The sequence below is a fragment of the Cadophora gregata genome (assembly GCF_030347475.1).
Source record: "Cadophora gregata isolate MNR1 chromosome Unknown scaffold_19, whole genome shotgun sequence".
Classification (NCBI taxonomy): Eukaryota; Fungi; Ascomycota; class Leotiomycetes; order Helotiales; family Ploettnerulaceae; genus Cadophora; species Cadophora gregata.
Genome location: NW_026695942.1, coordinates 1,064,290 through 1,081,699, shown reverse-complemented (window position 1 = coordinate 1,081,699; position 17,410 = coordinate 1,064,290). Strand labels below are relative to the sequence as shown.

Sequence of the window (17,410 nt, the reverse complement as noted above, 5' to 3'; positions counted from 1 at the left end):
CTAGTATTTTATTTCATATTCAAGTTCTACTATTTCTAACTTCTACTCTAGATTATTTTATAACTTAATCTATTAGAATCGTTATTATATTAAAAGCGATTTATAAGTATTCTAGAAGTATTTTTTATATTTCGGAAATATCTAATTAAATAGCTTTAAAGATATCTTAATAACTATTATAAAATAACTATTATTCTTTAGTAATATAGAACTTACTCTACTTATTAATAAGAGTTTACTAGTTATTTTATAAGGCTTACTCTACTTATTAATAAGAGCTTACTAATATAGATTTAGTGTTTTATTCTAAGAGTTAACTCTATTATATTTAACTTATCTATTTTATAATATAAAGTAACTACTAATTAATATTAATATTATACTAGTAAATAAATAATAAGTATATATTAATATATATTAAAATTTAAAGTTTAATTTAAAAGTATTTAAAAAGTATATATTATAAAGAGTATCTAAGAGTTAAAATATATACTACCTCCTAAATAACCCCCGGTTCGTATCCGAAAGAGGTCTACCTCTTAACTAAGATTACTTATACCCTCTAATTACTTCTTATATTTCTATAGTATAAGTCTATAGACTAATAAAAAGCTTATACTTTTATATTAATTATTAGAAGCTATATAAAATCACTTAAAAAGATAAGTATCTTTTACTCTTAATTTATAAAGTATTCGCTTAGTTAAATTAAGTTAAAATCTTTATAAAAATAAATATCTAAAGTATATTTTACTAGATTTATATAAATCTTAGTTTTAAAGAATATATTACTTTTTATACTTAGTATAAAAGCTATAAGTATAAAGCAATATTATTTAAGTTAATAAATAGCCTAGTTATATTCTAGTGATATATAAATAATAACTACTTAGATAAATTTCTATACTACTTACTTAAATAATATTATTATTTATTTAAATAACTCTACTAGTATATGTCAGAATTCTTTATACACTTCTAAATTAACTAAGGAACGCTCGAACTGAATAAAGAGGATAATAATTTATTATTATTATAATATAATAATACTACTATTTTATAGTCTTCTTTCTCTTACTACTATTTTTTATAAGCTATCTGTATTAATAAAGTATATTAGTAATATATAAACGAATCTTCTTTAATATAAGCTTATCTTATTTCTCTTATAACGCTTTTTTAATATCCTTATCAGAAAAGAAGTGTTTTTAATAAATCCTCTACTTAATTATATTTTAAATACCTTTAATTAGGTTCAGATCTAGAGACTACGTAAGGTATTTAAGGTTTACTACCTAATTAAGCGTTTTAAACTATATGGTAAGACCTTCTTTCCTTATTCTATAAGAAGAGTTACTATTCTCTTATAAATACATTTGATTTTACGTATAAAAGCGTTTAGTTTAGACTAGATTAATATAGATAAGAAAGAGCCTTTTAATATAGTATTTTTAGGTTATATAATTACTTTTTACTCTCTTTTTAATCTTATATAGCTTTTCAGCTTCCTAAACACGTAATTATTCTTCGTACTTCTCTTAAGTCTTAGTCTTTAGTTAATAATAAGGTTTCAAAGGTATAAGAGGTTATTCTTTAGAATCTTCCTTATTATTATAGAACTTCAGTTTAAGTGCCTTCCCTTACTAATTTATTTATATAATAATATAAAACGTAGTTTCTTTTATCTCTAGCTTTTTCTAAATATTCTTATTAGCGTATCTTCGATTCCCTTTTTCTTATTGAAATATATAGCTTATAAGCTACGCTTTTAAGTCGTAGTAAGCTTTATTTGTAAAAGTAATATAGCTTTAGAAGTTTTTAATTATCTTTCTTATATGTTCTTCCTTATAAGTAATATATTCCTTCTTATTTTTTCTAAAGACCTGCTTTTTAATAAAGGCTATTTTAAATTAATAAGTATTAATAAGTTCTTTAAGCTTTCACTAGAGCTATTATTACTTTATAAGTAAGTTATAATACTTGATTTAAGCTTCGTAGTATTAATCTTATATAGGGTTCTAGGTAAGATCTATAAGTATTTAATATATAGCTTTTATAACCTTAGACTTTCTTCCTAACTTCTTTAAGACCTTCTAAGTACTTTGAAAAGGTTTAACTTTAAATATATCACGCTACTGCTTTTAGTATTAACTCTTACTCTCTCTGATATTCTATTATTAGTATAACTCTCTAAATAAAAGCTTTAGAAAGTCTTAGTTATACGCGTCGAAGAATCGCTAGCGCTTTCAAGTAATAGCTTCCCTATTTAGTCTAAGTGAAAAAAGAGGCGTATACCTCGGATTTATACGTGTTCTTAGTACTATAAGTACTATATTCGTTAAGTTATAATTAAGTAAAGGTAAAAGAAGTTAAAATCGTATTTTAGAGTTAACGCGCCAAGAGGCACGTGCGCCAAGAATTCTAATACATACTAGTGCCCTTTAAAACATAAGAAATATATTAAAAAAGTACTTTAGCGCTTATAATAATATAGACTTTTTATAAATATCTAAAAGAGTAAGTTTTATATTAAGAATATTATATTTTTTTTAGCTTTTATATTATTATTAAAAGTATTAAGATTAACTTTAAACTAATAATATATATAAATAACTAAGAACTTCTTAAGATAATTTAAAGTATTTAGTTATTTTTAGGATTTTATAACTTTTACTAGAAATTTATCTTTAATTATAATAAAATTATTAAACTACTAATAAGACTTATTAAAGCCTTAGTTCTATTTAAGATAATACTAACTTAGCTAGTTATATTTTAAGCTTTAAAAAAAGCTATTTTATCTCTTATCTATTTTAAATACTATATTATATTATAAGAAATATAAATTAAGATTAATACTTTTAATAAAGTAATCTTAGAAGTATTATTATAGAAGTATAATAATAATTAATACTTAATTATATTCTTATCTAAGATTATAAACTTTATTAAACTTAATTATAATATCGATAATTAAGAAATATTAGTAATTATATATCCCTTTACTTATTAAAGAGTAGAGCTAGTATTAGAAATAGGATATTAATAGTTCTAAGTATTCTTAGATTATAAAGTACTTAAATACTTTATAACTTCTAAAAAGCTTATAAAATAATAAGCTTATTAGTTAAAGATTCTAGTAGATTTCTATTTTATTATTATATATTACCTTAGAAACTAAAATATAATAATAAATATATTATTATAAAGAGTATAAGATATTAATAGATAAATTAAGATAAAAGATAAATTATATAATTAAACTTTAATCCACTTAAGCTAATTAGACTTATATATCTTAAAAGAACTAAAGAAGTATTAAACACCGACGTTATATAAGCTTATTCTAGGTTTAGTATATACTTAGTAAGTATATTATATATATAGTATACTCTTATCTCTTAATTCTAAGAGGTAATATTCTTTTAAATATATATTTTAATACTATAACTTCTACTTAATTAAGTAAGCCCTTTATTATATAAAAGCCTACTCTACTATTATATAATAAGAAGCTTCTAGATATATACTACTTAGCCTTAGTTAAGTTTAAGCTAAATAATAAAACTAATCTAGTTATAGAGCTTATTTATATTAACTAAACTTATAAAGTTTTAATAGTTTAATAAGAAGAATTAAAGGAACTTACTTATAGTATACTCTTTAAGAAGATAGCCTACTCTTATTTAAAAGTCGATTATAAGTCTTAAATATAAATAGCTTATATACGTAACTTATCTAGTATATTTATAACTAAATCTTTATTACTTACCTTAGAAAGTCTAAGATATTTAGCTTATTTTATATTAAGTACTATTAATAACTTACTTTTTAAATAAGTACTTTAAGAATAAGAATCTATTTAAATAAATATAAAGTAAGAGTAAAAAGTCTAAGGTATCTTAAAAGTATATCTTAAGTAAGATAAGACTTTATAATATTAAATTAAATAAAAAAAGCTTACTTTTAACTCTAAATTCTATCTTACTAAAGACTTTATAACTTATTTATATAAGCTTTAGGATTTTTATTAAGCTAACCTTATAGAACTAGTACTACTTAAACTACTTCTTAAGTAGCTAACTATATAAGAAGCAGAGAATAATAATATATATAATAAACTAGTACATAATACTATAATATTTAAGATAAATCATAAAAAGTTTTTCTATAGCTTAGAGATAAGCCTTCCTTAAAGAGAGAAGTAATATAATAAACTGATTATAATAGGCTAGTTATATAAGTAAAGCTAATATTATAAGGCTAACGTTATAAGGCTATGAAGCTAAAGTTATATAATAAACTTAGAACTAACTTAGTTTACTAGTAGTTATATCTCTCTTATTTATTTTTAAAGCTCCTTAAGAATCTCTTTCTCTTATTATCTTTTTTATTTTATATTATAGCTACTAATAAATATTTATTATATTATTATACTAGTATTTAATAAATTATTTATCTTTTTAGTTATTTAATCTATAATTTCTAAAGTGAAATATATAGTAAAAAATAATATAAGATTATTAATATTAATATCTTTAGGTATCCGGATCTTAGTAAAGTAATCTAGTAAATTTATTAAGTAATAGGTATTATTATAGGTTTTAAAGGTATAATATCTGATCTTTAAGTACTTATATTTATAAGATTAGCCTTTATATCCTCTAATATTATAATAATAATAAAAACAATGATTTTAAGTAAGAAATAGAGCTTTATTTATATATTAATAATACGCTAGGTTTTAGTGTTTCTTTAGAATAACTATTATTTCGCTTCGGGACCTATATTAATTCTAATGGCAGCGTAACAAATAAAACAGAATATATATTATATAATAATAAAACATCGTTAATTAAGAAGTCTTTAAACATATTATTATTATAATATAAGTTCTTATAAAAGTATAATAATAATATATCTATTTATAATATATATATTAGTAAAATAGAGGCTTTAAGTTACTCTTTATTTTATAACTACTTATAAACGATTACTTAAACTCTAAAAGCTAACTACTTATAATATTAATCTCTAGTTTTATTATTACTCCTAGACTTATTTATATAGATGATTTAATTAACTATAGTTTATTAATATTAATACGCTTATTTGAGCTAAAGCTTTTAATTTGTCTAATCAGCTATTACTCTTAATATCTTTCGTATAAACATAATTTTTTATAAGATATTATAAACTATAGTTCTAATAATATCTATATTAAATATATTCTTTAAAAACTCTATAATCTTATCTTAATATATTTAAAGCCTCTTATCTTAAAGTAGCTTAATTAACTTTTTTTATTTCTCTTATAATAACTTTTATTAGCTTCTTAGAACAAGGTAAAGTATAGAGATCTTATTTAACTCTCTTTTTATAGTAATATATTATTTATTCTATAGTTTTATAAGTGTTAATAACTGATTACAAGTAAAGTCAGTTAAAAACTACTCTTATATTATAAGGTACCTAGAACGCGGGGAGTAAAGAGATAATATTATATTAACTAAAACTTAGAGAGAGTTTTAGAGCTTAAGAGACGTATAGCCTTTAAGAGCTGTAGCCCGAAATAGCAAGAGCCTCTAACACCTTAGAATATAAAGTGTATCTTTAATTCGTACTATAATATTAATATATAAATAAGAAACTATTTATATAACTTAAATATTATATTATTAAAAAGATTAATAGTTAAGCTTTAATTTAAGTTACTTATAGTATATTTTAAAGGTAATTTAATAGTATAGTATTAAAAGGCGCAAATATAATAAATAATAGAGATAACGCGATTTCGCGATTTTATTAAGGCTCGGTAAAGTCACGTTTAAAGCTAGTTACTAACATTACTATATAGGTCACGTGTGCTGGCTTTAGCGACTGACCCGCGGATTCTAACTAGTTAGTGGAACAGCTGTAACTAAGACTTAGTTAGCCCGCCCGACACTTGCTAAAAACTTCACCGAGAAGTGTCCTTACAGAACTATACCAAATCTACCAATTGACACCTGGAATAACGAATAATAGATGGCTTCGTCAAGGCTGCACGAAACAGATGCAGATATGTTTCTTGATACTGTTGTGACTTTTCCAGACGGCTCACGCTATGAGCGGCTCGAGCCGATCACAAACTTCAGGAAAGACGATGACACCGCGAGGATTTTGTATCGTTGTCGAAGAAGAGCAGACGGGTTACTACAAAGCGAAGGATGCGATGATATATATGTTATGAAAGTCAAGTTTCAGTATGCCAATTGTCATCACGCATATATAAAACTAGACATTCATAGCAACTTACTATTGAATAGGGTTCCTAGTGTAGAGTTCAAAGAAGCCGTAGAAGGTCCAAATCCAGAGACATTGGCAGAGTTACACGCATTAGAAGCTTTTGCTACAAGAAAACAGGGTTCGGTACCGCATCTGGTAGCATGTAAGTGTGCCTAAAACATGAAATGTTCCAACTTGGGATGTGTCGGGATCTTGGAGAGACGCACGTCCATTCGCCTCCTAAAACCCCACATCTGGCTGCTGGCTAATGTACTTGTCATTCAGGGAAGGAAACGACCCAGGGAACTGGCGGTCTCTTTCCGGGGGGCTATTTGGTGATTACTGTCATGACTCTTATGCCCGGAAAGACACTTCTCGAGCTCGGTTTCTGGAGCCTGAAATCAGATGAACAAGACACGATCCGGAATGCGTTTTTAACAACGCTAAAGTAAGATCTATACTGTTCCATACGACCAAACGGCTGATCGACACTTAAAGTGACATCTGGCGTTGTGGCTTTGTGCCCTATGATCGCGCGCTCCGGAATATATTGTGGGAAAAGGAGACGAAGCAGTGGTAAGCTACGAGAGCAATAAGACAGCCGCGCAGTATTTTGTCTAACTCAGTACTATTTGGTATAGCTCGATCGTGGATTTCGAGCATTACCATGTGAGAATTGATCCGATATGCATGGACGAGAAGGATGAGATGGCGCAGTGGGGTATTTTACAGCGACCCGCGCTGAATTGGTACCAAGAATGGGCTCGCTCGGCTCCCAAGAAGCCTCGCTGATACCCGTCCTTGAACGCTGTGTGCGAGTGGCACCTATTGTGGCAGGACTACGTACCTGTAAGTTCTGCTGCTATGTGTTCAAGTATGGCGAAGACTGTAGTACCCACCCGTAAAGGGAGGCGAACGAAAATAACACAGAGGGTACCGTTTACTATTGGGCCATACTGTTAAAGTCTTAGGAACCCGCAGATACGAGTTTGACATTCTCCTCTGGGTCAGACCTTGTTCATTCATTTCATGTGCCACCACTGGCAACGGTAGAACGAAAGCTATACGAATCGTAGAGCAATAGCTCAACGACACAATCTTCTGCGCTAGTGTGTAGAACCCCGTCTGTATGCTTCACTTTGAACAACCCGCCATGACAACGTCATTTGATCGAGTGGTGCCTTCCCTTCCCTATCCGTCACAATTGATATCGAGGATCGACTTCCGGAAATTTGGGTCCTAGAAAAGGTCGCTAACATACCCAAGGTTGGAAAAAGTCCGTAGTCACTGCTCAATCTGCAATATTGTTGCTGAAAAAATGTAAGAACTGTCTGAGTCCCCTCCTTCTTACTACTTTGCTTGCACCTATTGTCGTGTTTACAGCAACTCGACACAACATACTTTCAAGTAGAGGAACCAGAGTATATGATTCGACCCAGGGATGAACACCGACAGCATTCAGGAATTCAAAAGTAAACCACATGATGTCCAAAACATCACAGCTCTATACGCAGTCAGACAAGGGTCCAAGGGGTATTTTGGATTTCTGTGTCCGTCCATCCAGGGCTGATGCCAAAGCAAGTATAGAGAAACCAGCTTTGGATACGCCACAGTGTCGTTGCCCCCAGAAAGGGGCAGTCTATGTCTTGTCTTCCATACTGATCCCCAGTAGTATGCGTGCCAGGATACTAACGCATCAAATATAAATACGACTATTGAGGGGTCAGTGCTGCGCGTCCGGTTTTCGTATGTTTGCGGTGCTTGGGATTGTGTTTGAATAAAACAATCTGCAGTGAATATAGTTGAAAATTGGGAAAAACTATACTGTATTTCGGAATGCTGGTCAGTGGCAACACGATTAGACGTAGTCTTGTCGCATGACAGTGCCGCGATGTTTTATTCAATGTAGAATAATACAAAGGTAAAAACAACATCCAGAACACAAAGAACGCTACTCATATTGCGACATTCAGACAAGCCACTCTCCTTGACCCCAAAGCACCTAACGATAGAAGAAGCTGAATTGCAATGAGCATTGGCAGCTCTATGATACGGTACTAGAAGAGTGACTTGTCTCCTCTAGCTTAGACTGGCTGTCCATTCAGGAACGTAGAGCATCAACGGGGTATTTTCTATTCAAGAGAGTGTTTGCTCCGAGCGAGAGGCTGCTCGTCAAGTGAGGACGAAGCTACATGCTGTTATAGGTATCGCTGTACTGTGACATTGACATTCGTTTGGTCCAACACCAATGATCTGTCATACTATATCAGCATTGTAGGAGTCAATTGGTCGTTGTTAACCAGTCAGGTCATCTCTTGGATTATGTGACGTGGGCCCACAAAGGTGGTCGTTGAGATGATGGAATAAACCAACCTTCGACTTGCTGGGTCAGATTTCTCATCCCTTCCAGATTTGTCTCGCCTCCTGCTTCCCACTAGACAGATAATCAAGCATTCAGTACCAATTACCAAGCTCGCTCAATACATGCCGGGATCTGCTTACCACTAACCACTAATTGGATGAACAGTTAGTACATGTCTTTACCCAAGCGTGACATCAAGGAAACAAACATTGTAACAAGATACAAACCTATAAGACCTCAGTTATCACTTACGTTTCCAACTGCCAAAGCAGCGTACTTCTTCGTCCTGTGAACGTTTCCCCAAATACAGTACCACAAAGCCGTTACCATGTATGCCTCTGCCAGAGCTCCGTTCAGACCTTCTTCCTCGTACAGTGAAATGAGCTCAAGAGCCATATCTGGGGTAACATTTCGATAGTTTTCAGCAGTAAACAGAAACAAATATTTTCGTAACACTGCAATACGCTGAAGGCGAGTATCAGATATGTTCCTAAGCTGCTCAGGGGAGGAACACAGTCTGCACTGGCAGTCAAATCCCCAGTGCTCTTTAATGTGATGCTGTCGTGCTGCATATATCTGCTTCTCGTCGATATACGAGAATGTGAGTTCTTCACCCGGCTCAATGGTGCGGGTCGCGTGGACTTTGTGCACGAAAGTACGTGAATCGAACGCAAAGCGTGCCTAGGGAATGCGGCATGCCGAAGTCAGTTATCGAAATAAGCGGTGTTGAAGTACTCCTTATCCCAAGGTAAAGAAAGCAGTCTCCTACATACGTTTGGTCGGCAGTCATGATTTAATCGGGCTGCTTCTGGAACTACGATACCAAAGCTCTCTTGTGAAACACCGAACGTGGCACTGAATCCGTTCGTTAGAAGAATATCCTCGGTTTGGTCTCCACCGAAGTGACCAGCAAGATCGTAAAAACGCCCTCTCGATCGTATTGGTAGGGCTGAGATGGACAAACGTTGCAACAGCAGCCTATCCGCCCTGTTCATATCAATCATTGCTCGTTCTTGGATCATGAAAACAGGTGTTGACGACAAGATCAAATCACCCTTCTTGAATGTATAGTTGCTAATGAGCCCCTTCCCTCTTCCTGGTAAAGCCTTCTCAAAGAAGTGGTCTCGCCTTTCAAGCTCATGAAGGGGATCTAAAGCCGATAGTGCACTGCGAACATTGGAAGCAACCGAAGGAGATGCAATAATGGCCAGACCTATAGAATGATGATCAGCGGACGTTCGTATCAGGTTTTACTGCAATGCAAAGTCTGCAATGGGAGACTGGCGGGCAAGGTGAAATTTGTTCCGAAGGAGCAGAACAGTTCTTACCACGACCACGTGCAAACCCGGAAAACACGTAGAGACAGTAGACCGAGGAAGAGCCTCCGGATTTTATGCAGTCTCGCTGGTAGCTGGGCATACCAATGGAGAAATCTCCGTCCACCTTTAATTCTTTTGGGCATATTTTGCTCTCTTTAGATTCGGATATCCAGAGTAGATCGAGATGGAAAACAGTCTGTAGCGGTGCTGGGCACCATGTGTCAAAGGATGGTCTCGGTGCTGACTCTGAGCTTTGAGGCAGAAGAGGTACTTCATGCCTATCGGCAAACACTTGCGCTAATAAAAGAGATGCTCCAACAAGAAAACGTAGGGCACTCATTTTGATTGTCTTAAATGTTGTCGGCGACTAATTGCCGGTTATGTGGGCGGCAAGGCGAATGCTTATAAACACAGCGGATGGGGATCTGTGCATGCCTAGCCCGTGTTTCACGACGGCACACGGAAACAAAACTGCAACAGAAAGGGAGCGCTGCTCGCTGGAGAAACAAAGTACTCAGACAGCCAGAGTCCGTTGATGCCCCCAATCTCGAGATATGCAGACAGCTATTGCCGCCGCTGCTCGGGCTTACTAAATGTGGAATTTCCGTCGAGGAGTGCTGATATTGGCAGTTGATTGAAGAATACATTTGTCCACCGAGAACCACGACTGCGACTGTTAATGGTTTCCACCTAACAGTCAACTAAATTTGCAGAGCGGTGGTCGTGCTACTCGTCATGAATCTTGGACAGGTTGCACACAGCAAGCGACAACGGGAAAACCCAAGACTCACATACAGGAGGGAAGATAGCAGTCCCAGGAATCCTTTCAGATTCCTCCGTAAGCCCACAAACCCATAAAGCGTTTGAGTCGGTGGAGATGATCAAGCATCGATTTGAAAATAATTCAAAGCTAATGTGATTGATTGTAAACCCAAACGAAACCGACAGACTACCTCCCAACTGCTATACAACAAGCCCTATCTTTGGACTCTCACCAAGTTCTGTACTCGCCGCCAAAGCGCCATATATCCTGAGAGGAACTGCTATTTCAAAACTTTCGCATTCCAGGGCCTCCACAGCAGCGAGAACAAGGCCTCTGTCATCTCTTGTCACCTCCTCTACAAGGTCCACATATCCTAGCTCTGCGTTATGCTCTCGGAGCACCCTTGGAGTCACAAATTCGATACGCAGTCGCCACTCCAAACTCACGCTACTAGTGATGAATTCAGGAGTAGCCGAGGAGGGAATAGTAGGCGAGAAAACAACTCTGCGAGCAAACAAGGCGGATTCGGAATGAGCAGCGTGGACTTTGCGTGTGACCCGAAGAATGCTCGCCTCAGATCGTAGGGAGATTGTACTATCTACCTTCTCGGATGTCTCCAATGATGCATGTATCGCATAGCAGGGTATTTCGGCATCCGAGAAATCAATCGCAGCCGAAATAGTCTCTCCAAGTCGATATGCGGGTCGTGCGAGCATGACAACCGCGACACGCCTGCCACTTCGAGCGATCTCGAACCTATTGGCGCTTTGTCTAGTGTCAGTCACGATATTACTCCGTAGAATGGCCATGTCTATAGCCTCCTTCGCTGTTGCACCCCCTGGAATGGAAGATTGGCGACCCGGTATTCGTACTTCAGTCGGAGAAAGCAAACCAGCGCTAGAATTTTGTCGTGGCGCCATCAGCAATTCATCAACATAGCCGAGAAACTCATCCAATGATGACTCTGGCGCTTTCAAAATAGCTTTCAACTCTGAACCCTTAAAAGATTCCGGATTCGTCTCCACTGGAATTTCGACAGTATCAACGCGTGCCTGGTCACGAAGTATGATATACGGAGACATAAGGTCGTGACCGAGAAGTTCTCCGTGACTATTGACACTCCCCAATATGCGAAACGGAACCTCGACAGATTTCACTTGTTGTTCCTTGGCCCCACCAGGGCGCTGAGTTCCTATCACCAACTTGTAGGATATCTTGATCGCTTTACCCCGATGGCTTGGTGGCAAACCACGAGGAAGCTTGAAAGAGTACTTATAGCTTCTGCTCTCCCCAGGAGCAAGTCGAAGGTCGACAAAGAGGATAGACTGTGGGGTAGAGAGAAGAGGAATTGATCGAGAGCTCGCAAGTCCTCTCATGTCCTTGATACTGCTGAGCTCACCGCCTCCGAGAAGTCCGCCAAGTGACTCGCCAAAATTACTCCACCCAAAGCCCCTAAGGAGGCCGCTGTCTCGCTTATTATTTTCAACTCCAATGACCCCTCCACCCTGACCACCGACTGCTCCCTTTCTTTTCACTTCCTCAAAAGGTGCCTGACTTACCAGAGAGGCATCCAGGGTAAATGATCCGTGTATCTGTGCATAGCCCATCATTAAAGTTTCTGGAGGCCGATGGCTGTTCACTAGCATTAAATTCGATGGCCGCCTTGCGTGCCCGGTAGATGGGGGAACACGGCCAGACTGCTGTGGCAGGTACTCAGAAGCAAGAGTTTCTGTCGAGTTGTTACTGAGAGAATAGAATTCTCCACTGCTGCGAGGCGTTCCAGCCATACTGGCTGGTGATAGTACCCGGGGCATTGATGGTATTTTCTCTGCATTTGCTGATATATTTTCTCGAGAGCGAGGAGATAAGAGGCGTGCGCTCTCTTGATACACAGGCAGCGTAGGTTGATCACTTGACTTTCCTTCAGAAGATGGTGACGAAACAGCAGGGAACCTGAAGGCCTGTGGTAAGGAGCCTGACCCCTTTCGTCTCGCGAATGAAGAGGCTGGTATTTTTGGCGTGCTCGGAGCAGTAGCAACACCAGGTTGGCGTCTCAAAGGCCTGTCTGGATCGGCAATGGTGGGAGAAAACAAAGAGTTGAGAGGAGATGGCTGCGTTGCCGAACGCTGGTTCGTTGGAGCTGGAAACGTTAGAGAAGGTCTCGGAAACTATTCAATTTGCCGCCATTACCTGATGGAAGGCCCCCATTGACCATATGCCTACGAGGAATTATCTGCAGACTCGCAGACCGGCCATGGCCTTTCCCTCCTCCTCGAGGTCTTTCAGAGACGCTACCATGACTGTTGAAATCATCCCCACCGCCTTCACTGGCTCCTATAGATATGATCGAAACAGAGCGCTTATGTGAATTGCCATCTTTGGAGACTCGAGACGAGGCGCCGGTGAGAAGTCCAGACGCAGCTTGAGTTCCAACGGGGACAGTCGGAACACTGAGGGACAATGTTGTACGGTGACCCTTGCTTGACGATGAAGGGCGAGGAGAGAGGCTTCCGTTGTCCTTGATCTGGGACACTGCCGTCTTCCGCTGTCTATCTGCCAGTGCAGTGCTATTTGTGCTGGAAGTATTCAGGGAGGTTATCGGTGGTGTTGGCGCGTTGGCTATATTCTTGAATGTAATTTGGCATTCGACGTCCTCGCCGGCAAAGACCGTTTGTTGAGTCCATCGGACGAAAACTCGTATGTTTGTCGATGGAGCTGACATCTCGTGGCTGACTGTGGGATGCCGAGTGGAGGGATATGATTACTCGTGAATGAATATACGGAGGAGCTTAGAGCTCCATCTGCTCGAGAGAGAACAATGCTGCCAGTCATGGATGCAGTAAGTCGATGGCAAGTTTGGGAACGGCGACTGGCATGGTAAGTGTATGGAATGCAGATGAAGATCGGGTTGCAGGCGGTATTTGGAAGGATAGAATCCCCTGCTACATACTTTTAAGCCCGCCTAGGCATCGGGTCGAGCTGCAGTGGATGAATAGGCCAGGAACCGAGTGGTGAAGATGGAGATTTGGATGAACGTGGAAGTGTAGGTACCTCTGTATGGCTTACGGTGTCTCGGTTCAGCGTGGCTGGAACATGGCGAGGTAATTAGTTTTGCCGGTCCGATCAGGTATGCTCGCTGGCTCGGTATGGTAGCTTATCGGTGATGCTGACGGAACTTATCCCCGCAATTGGCTTGGCTCTGGCTCTGCTCTGCCAACCAAAGTCAACAAATAACACTCAAAGCAGCCACGATACAGGTACCTGGGTACGTTTGATCTGTGTTCCTTTCGCGAACACCCAACGACGACGTCACGCAAATTCTGCGATACTACCTACGAAGCCAGCCAGTCGCCTCGTACCGCGCTTTCGTCGCTCTCTTTCCGAATCCTTGTCTAAAGCTTTGTTGAGCTTTTGACTGTGGTTGCGATCGTTTTGGTACAGCCTCTCTTCTTACTAAAGTCCTATCACCCTGCTAACATGTGGCATTCCAGACCTATACTTACCTGCTCGATCACCTCTCAGTTCAAGTCCGATGGCTTCTTTCATCACCACCGTGTTAGTCTCCCACACCCTTTCTTCATGGCTACCATATCTGTCGCTGCTGCTATCCTTCGATATCTAAGCCCTCCAGATATCTTGCCTCTCATTCGCACACATCCTCACTCTGTATCCTCAACGACAATATCCATGACACCCAAACATGAAGGATCGGTTGAAGGAGATTTTGACTGTACGCAAGGGACTACATGCTTACCTATGGACTTGTATAGCAACCAACGAACGAGAAACCAGTTTAGACCCCGCAATGCAACCAAAGGCACCACGAGTTACCAGTTGAGACAGTATGCGGAGGCTACACTTGGAGGAGGCAGTCTGCGGAAGATTGTGAAGCTTCCAGAGGGTGAAGATGAGAATGAATGGTTGGCTGTCAACAGTATGCCGTCTCCAATGATTGCTTGATGCACTAGTACTGAGGCAAAATAGTGGTCGACTTTTACAATCACATTAACCTTCTATACGGTTCGATTACCGAATTCTGCTCCCCACAATCATGTCCCGAAATGAAGGCAACAGATGAGTCCGTATCAACATCAATTTGTTGGAGACACCCTTACGTTGTGTATTAGATTTGAGTATCTCTGGCAGGATTCCGAAACCTATAAGCGGCCCACCAAGATGCCAGCTCCAACTTATATCGAACATTTGATGGGATGGGTCCAGAGTAACATTGACAACGAAGCAGTTTTCCCAAGCAGAATCGGTATGCCAGTACCCGGTTTTGGGAAGTTTTGGCTAACTATTATGAGGTGTTCCATTTCCAAAGTCCTTTCCCAGCATGATTCGTCAAGTCTTCAAGAGAATGTATCGTGTCTACGCCCACATCTATTGTCACCATTACCCAGTCATCCGGGAACTTGGTCTTGAAGCCCATCTTAACACCAGCTTCAAGCATTATGTTCTGTTCATTGATGAACACGCTTTGGCTAGTGGGAAGGATTTCTGGGGACCACTGGGAGATTTAGTTGAGAGCATGCTTCGAAGTGACTAGGCGGGAGAGGAGACTATAAATTGGCGATAGCCGACGCATAGCATGTTCAAGGCGTTAACTGGGGTATGGGATGGAGTCTTTGGGCAGTCATCGGACTTAGTTGGTTGTATCTCGTTTTGGGCTGCGGATCGTTAGCGTGGAGCAGACTGTATTGTAGTCAAGGCACCTTACCTATTGGTAGCAATTACAATTCCCCGTGTGACGCGAAAACGAACCTATCATTACCTTGCAGACGACGGAGACGTGTGGCTCGTTTATGCCATGAAGAATATTCACCTAGCAGGACAGCAGTGGTTGAGATGATTGATGGCCGTAGAAACATATTTTTGAGAGCCGAATCGCTGCCAGCAAGAAATGTAAACGTAGCTAGACTACTTCATGACTTATAGCGTGTGGATGGGGGCAAGGCTTACAGTTATTCTTCAGTTTAGCGTGATTCTTCGGTAAATAACGCCGACTCACCGACTTTTACTGTAGACCCTACTAAAAGATAGTAACCTAGAATTATAACTTCTATAACTCTATTAAATCTCTATAGATTTTCTTTAAATTAGGTTATTTTAAAGCTCTTAAACTCCTCTCTCTATTTTTACTTAATATTCTCGAATATACTTCTAAAGAAAGCTTAAAATAGTTAAAAGAAAGCTTCTAAAAAGAAAGCTCTATATACTTTACTTCCCTTACTACTAGTAGCACCTAAAATAACCCTTAAACTTAGTACGAGTTAAGCTAGTAGTTCTTCTATTAGTTCTATTATTAATACTTCGGCTTTTATACTTAATTTAAGTATAAGAGTAGTTATACTAGTCGTAAGATTAGTAGAGCCTTTATCGCTACCTCTCCCTTTACTTTCCAAGCCTTTATCGATTCTATAAGCTCTCCCTTTACTAGAACCTCTTATTATATAGTCTCTTATACCTTTATAGATTAAAATATAAGCTATAAACTTTAAGATTTAGTAGTACTTTAATAATAAGTAAATAATTAATATAATAAAGAAGGTAATAAATGAACTAAGAGTTAAAGTTACTTATAAATCTATTAAGGAAGCTATAAAGATATTAGTAGATACTATAATTAAGTTAAGAGGTATTTCTTTACTACAGAGAGATTATACTTACTAGTATAATACTTATAGAACCGTTTAAAACCCTATAGAATATAATATTATTAATAAGGCTAATTTTAACTATTTTATTAAATAAGCTTAAATTATAAGGAAGTTAAAGTAAGAGAAGCTTTAAATATACTTTAGTATTATATAAATACCTTAGAATATAGTTTAATTACTTTAAAAAGACTCTCCTACTCTAAAAGCTCTAGTTATTACTATTCCGAAGCGTATATATTAAGAGAAGAAAAGCTCGATAGTAAAGAAGCTATATACTATAATAACTCGTCTTTTAAAGGAAGTTAGAAAGAATTAAGAAGCTAAAAAAGGAACTATACACAAGATTATAACTATTATTTAAGTATAATAGGCCTATAATATCAGTTCCTATTATTATACCTCTTGATTTTACTTTATTAATAATAGTAAATACTACTACTTTTCCTTAGATAATTTAAGGTATTAGAAATATAATATTAAAGATAAATTAACTACAATCGATAAACCTTATATTCTCTATCGAGTTAATCTCTCTAAAGAGCTTATAGCTTATTTAGAGCTTTTATTATTAAAAGTATAAGGAAAAAAGAAGTAACAGAAGATATACTATAATAAATCGTTATCTCTAGAATAATATTAATTAGCTTAATACCTCTTATAGACGCTATATTAGCTTCTAAATACCTTCCTATATTAATATCCGTTAATACTACTTCTTCTAACGTAGTCTCTATACACTAGTAACCCTCTAAGTAGCTATTTATTAGCCTCTTACTCTTAGCTTAATATAACTCCTCTAGTATATAAATATACGACTTTAGAGCCTTAATTACTATATATTTAATTATAAGAATAAGTTAAAAGTAAGTTTATATTAATAGTAGATCTACGGGAGTTAAGTCTATTCTGTAATAGTAGTTTAAAGGTAGAAAAGGTATTATTTACTTTAAAATCGTTCTTTTGTTAAGTTATACCTCTAATTATAGCTTTAGTAGCCTTTTACTTCGATTTTACTATTAGAACCTTTATAAAATAAGAA

The 17,410-nt window shown here is 36.6% G+C and overlaps 4 protein-coding genes across 4 annotated transcripts; 2 read left to right on the top strand and 2 right to left on the bottom strand.

Moving 5' to 3' along the window:
• Positions 1–6,063: 6,063 nt before the first annotated feature.
• ONS95_007373 (uncharacterized protein) lies at positions 6,064–7,059 on the top strand (the record flags this gene model as incomplete). The annotated part of the gene is made up of 5 exons (XM_058500878.1): positions 6,064–6,245; positions 6,309–6,430; positions 6,553–6,715; positions 6,766–6,843; positions 6,909–7,059. The coding sequence occupies 5 exons, from the start codon at positions 6,064–6,066 to the stop codon at positions 7,057–7,059; spliced, it is 696 nt and encodes a 231-aa protein (XP_058349695.1).
• Positions 7,060–8,587: 1,528 nt separating this feature from the next.
• Positions 8,588–10,288, bottom strand: SET5_3 (SET domain-containing protein 5; the record flags this gene model as incomplete). Its single annotated transcript, XM_058500877.1, has 5 exons — positions 8,588–8,701; positions 8,770–8,778; positions 8,882–9,310; positions 9,403–9,842; positions 9,958–10,288. 5 exons carry the CDS (start codon positions 10,286–10,288, stop codon positions 8,588–8,590), a joined length of 1,323 nt encoding a protein of 440 aa, XP_058349694.1.
• A 623-nt stretch (positions 10,289–10,911) lies between these two features.
• Positions 10,912–13,710, bottom strand: ONS95_007371 (uncharacterized protein; the record flags this gene model as incomplete). Its single annotated transcript, XM_058500876.1, has 3 exons — positions 13,662–13,710; positions 12,902–13,580; positions 10,912–12,851 (listed from the first exon to the last, which is right to left on the bottom strand). The coding sequence occupies exons 2-3, from the start codon at positions 13,431–13,433 to the stop codon at positions 10,912–10,914; spliced, it is 2,472 nt and encodes an 823-aa protein (XP_058349693.1). The 5' UTR covers positions 13,434–13,580; positions 13,662–13,710.
• Positions 13,711–14,097: 387 nt separating this feature from the next.
• On the top strand, positions 14,098–15,739 carry MOB1 (Mitotic exit network component). Its single transcript, XM_058500875.1, has 6 exons — positions 14,098–14,146; positions 14,203–14,266; positions 14,482–14,645; positions 14,696–14,789; positions 14,839–14,972; positions 15,019–15,739. The coding sequence occupies exons 2-6, from the start codon at positions 14,244–14,246 to the stop codon at positions 15,258–15,260; spliced, it is 657 nt and encodes a 218-aa protein (XP_058349692.1). The 5' UTR covers positions 14,098–14,146; positions 14,203–14,243; the 3' UTR covers positions 15,261–15,739.
• The last annotated feature ends 1,671 nt before the right edge of the window (positions 15,740–17,410 follow it).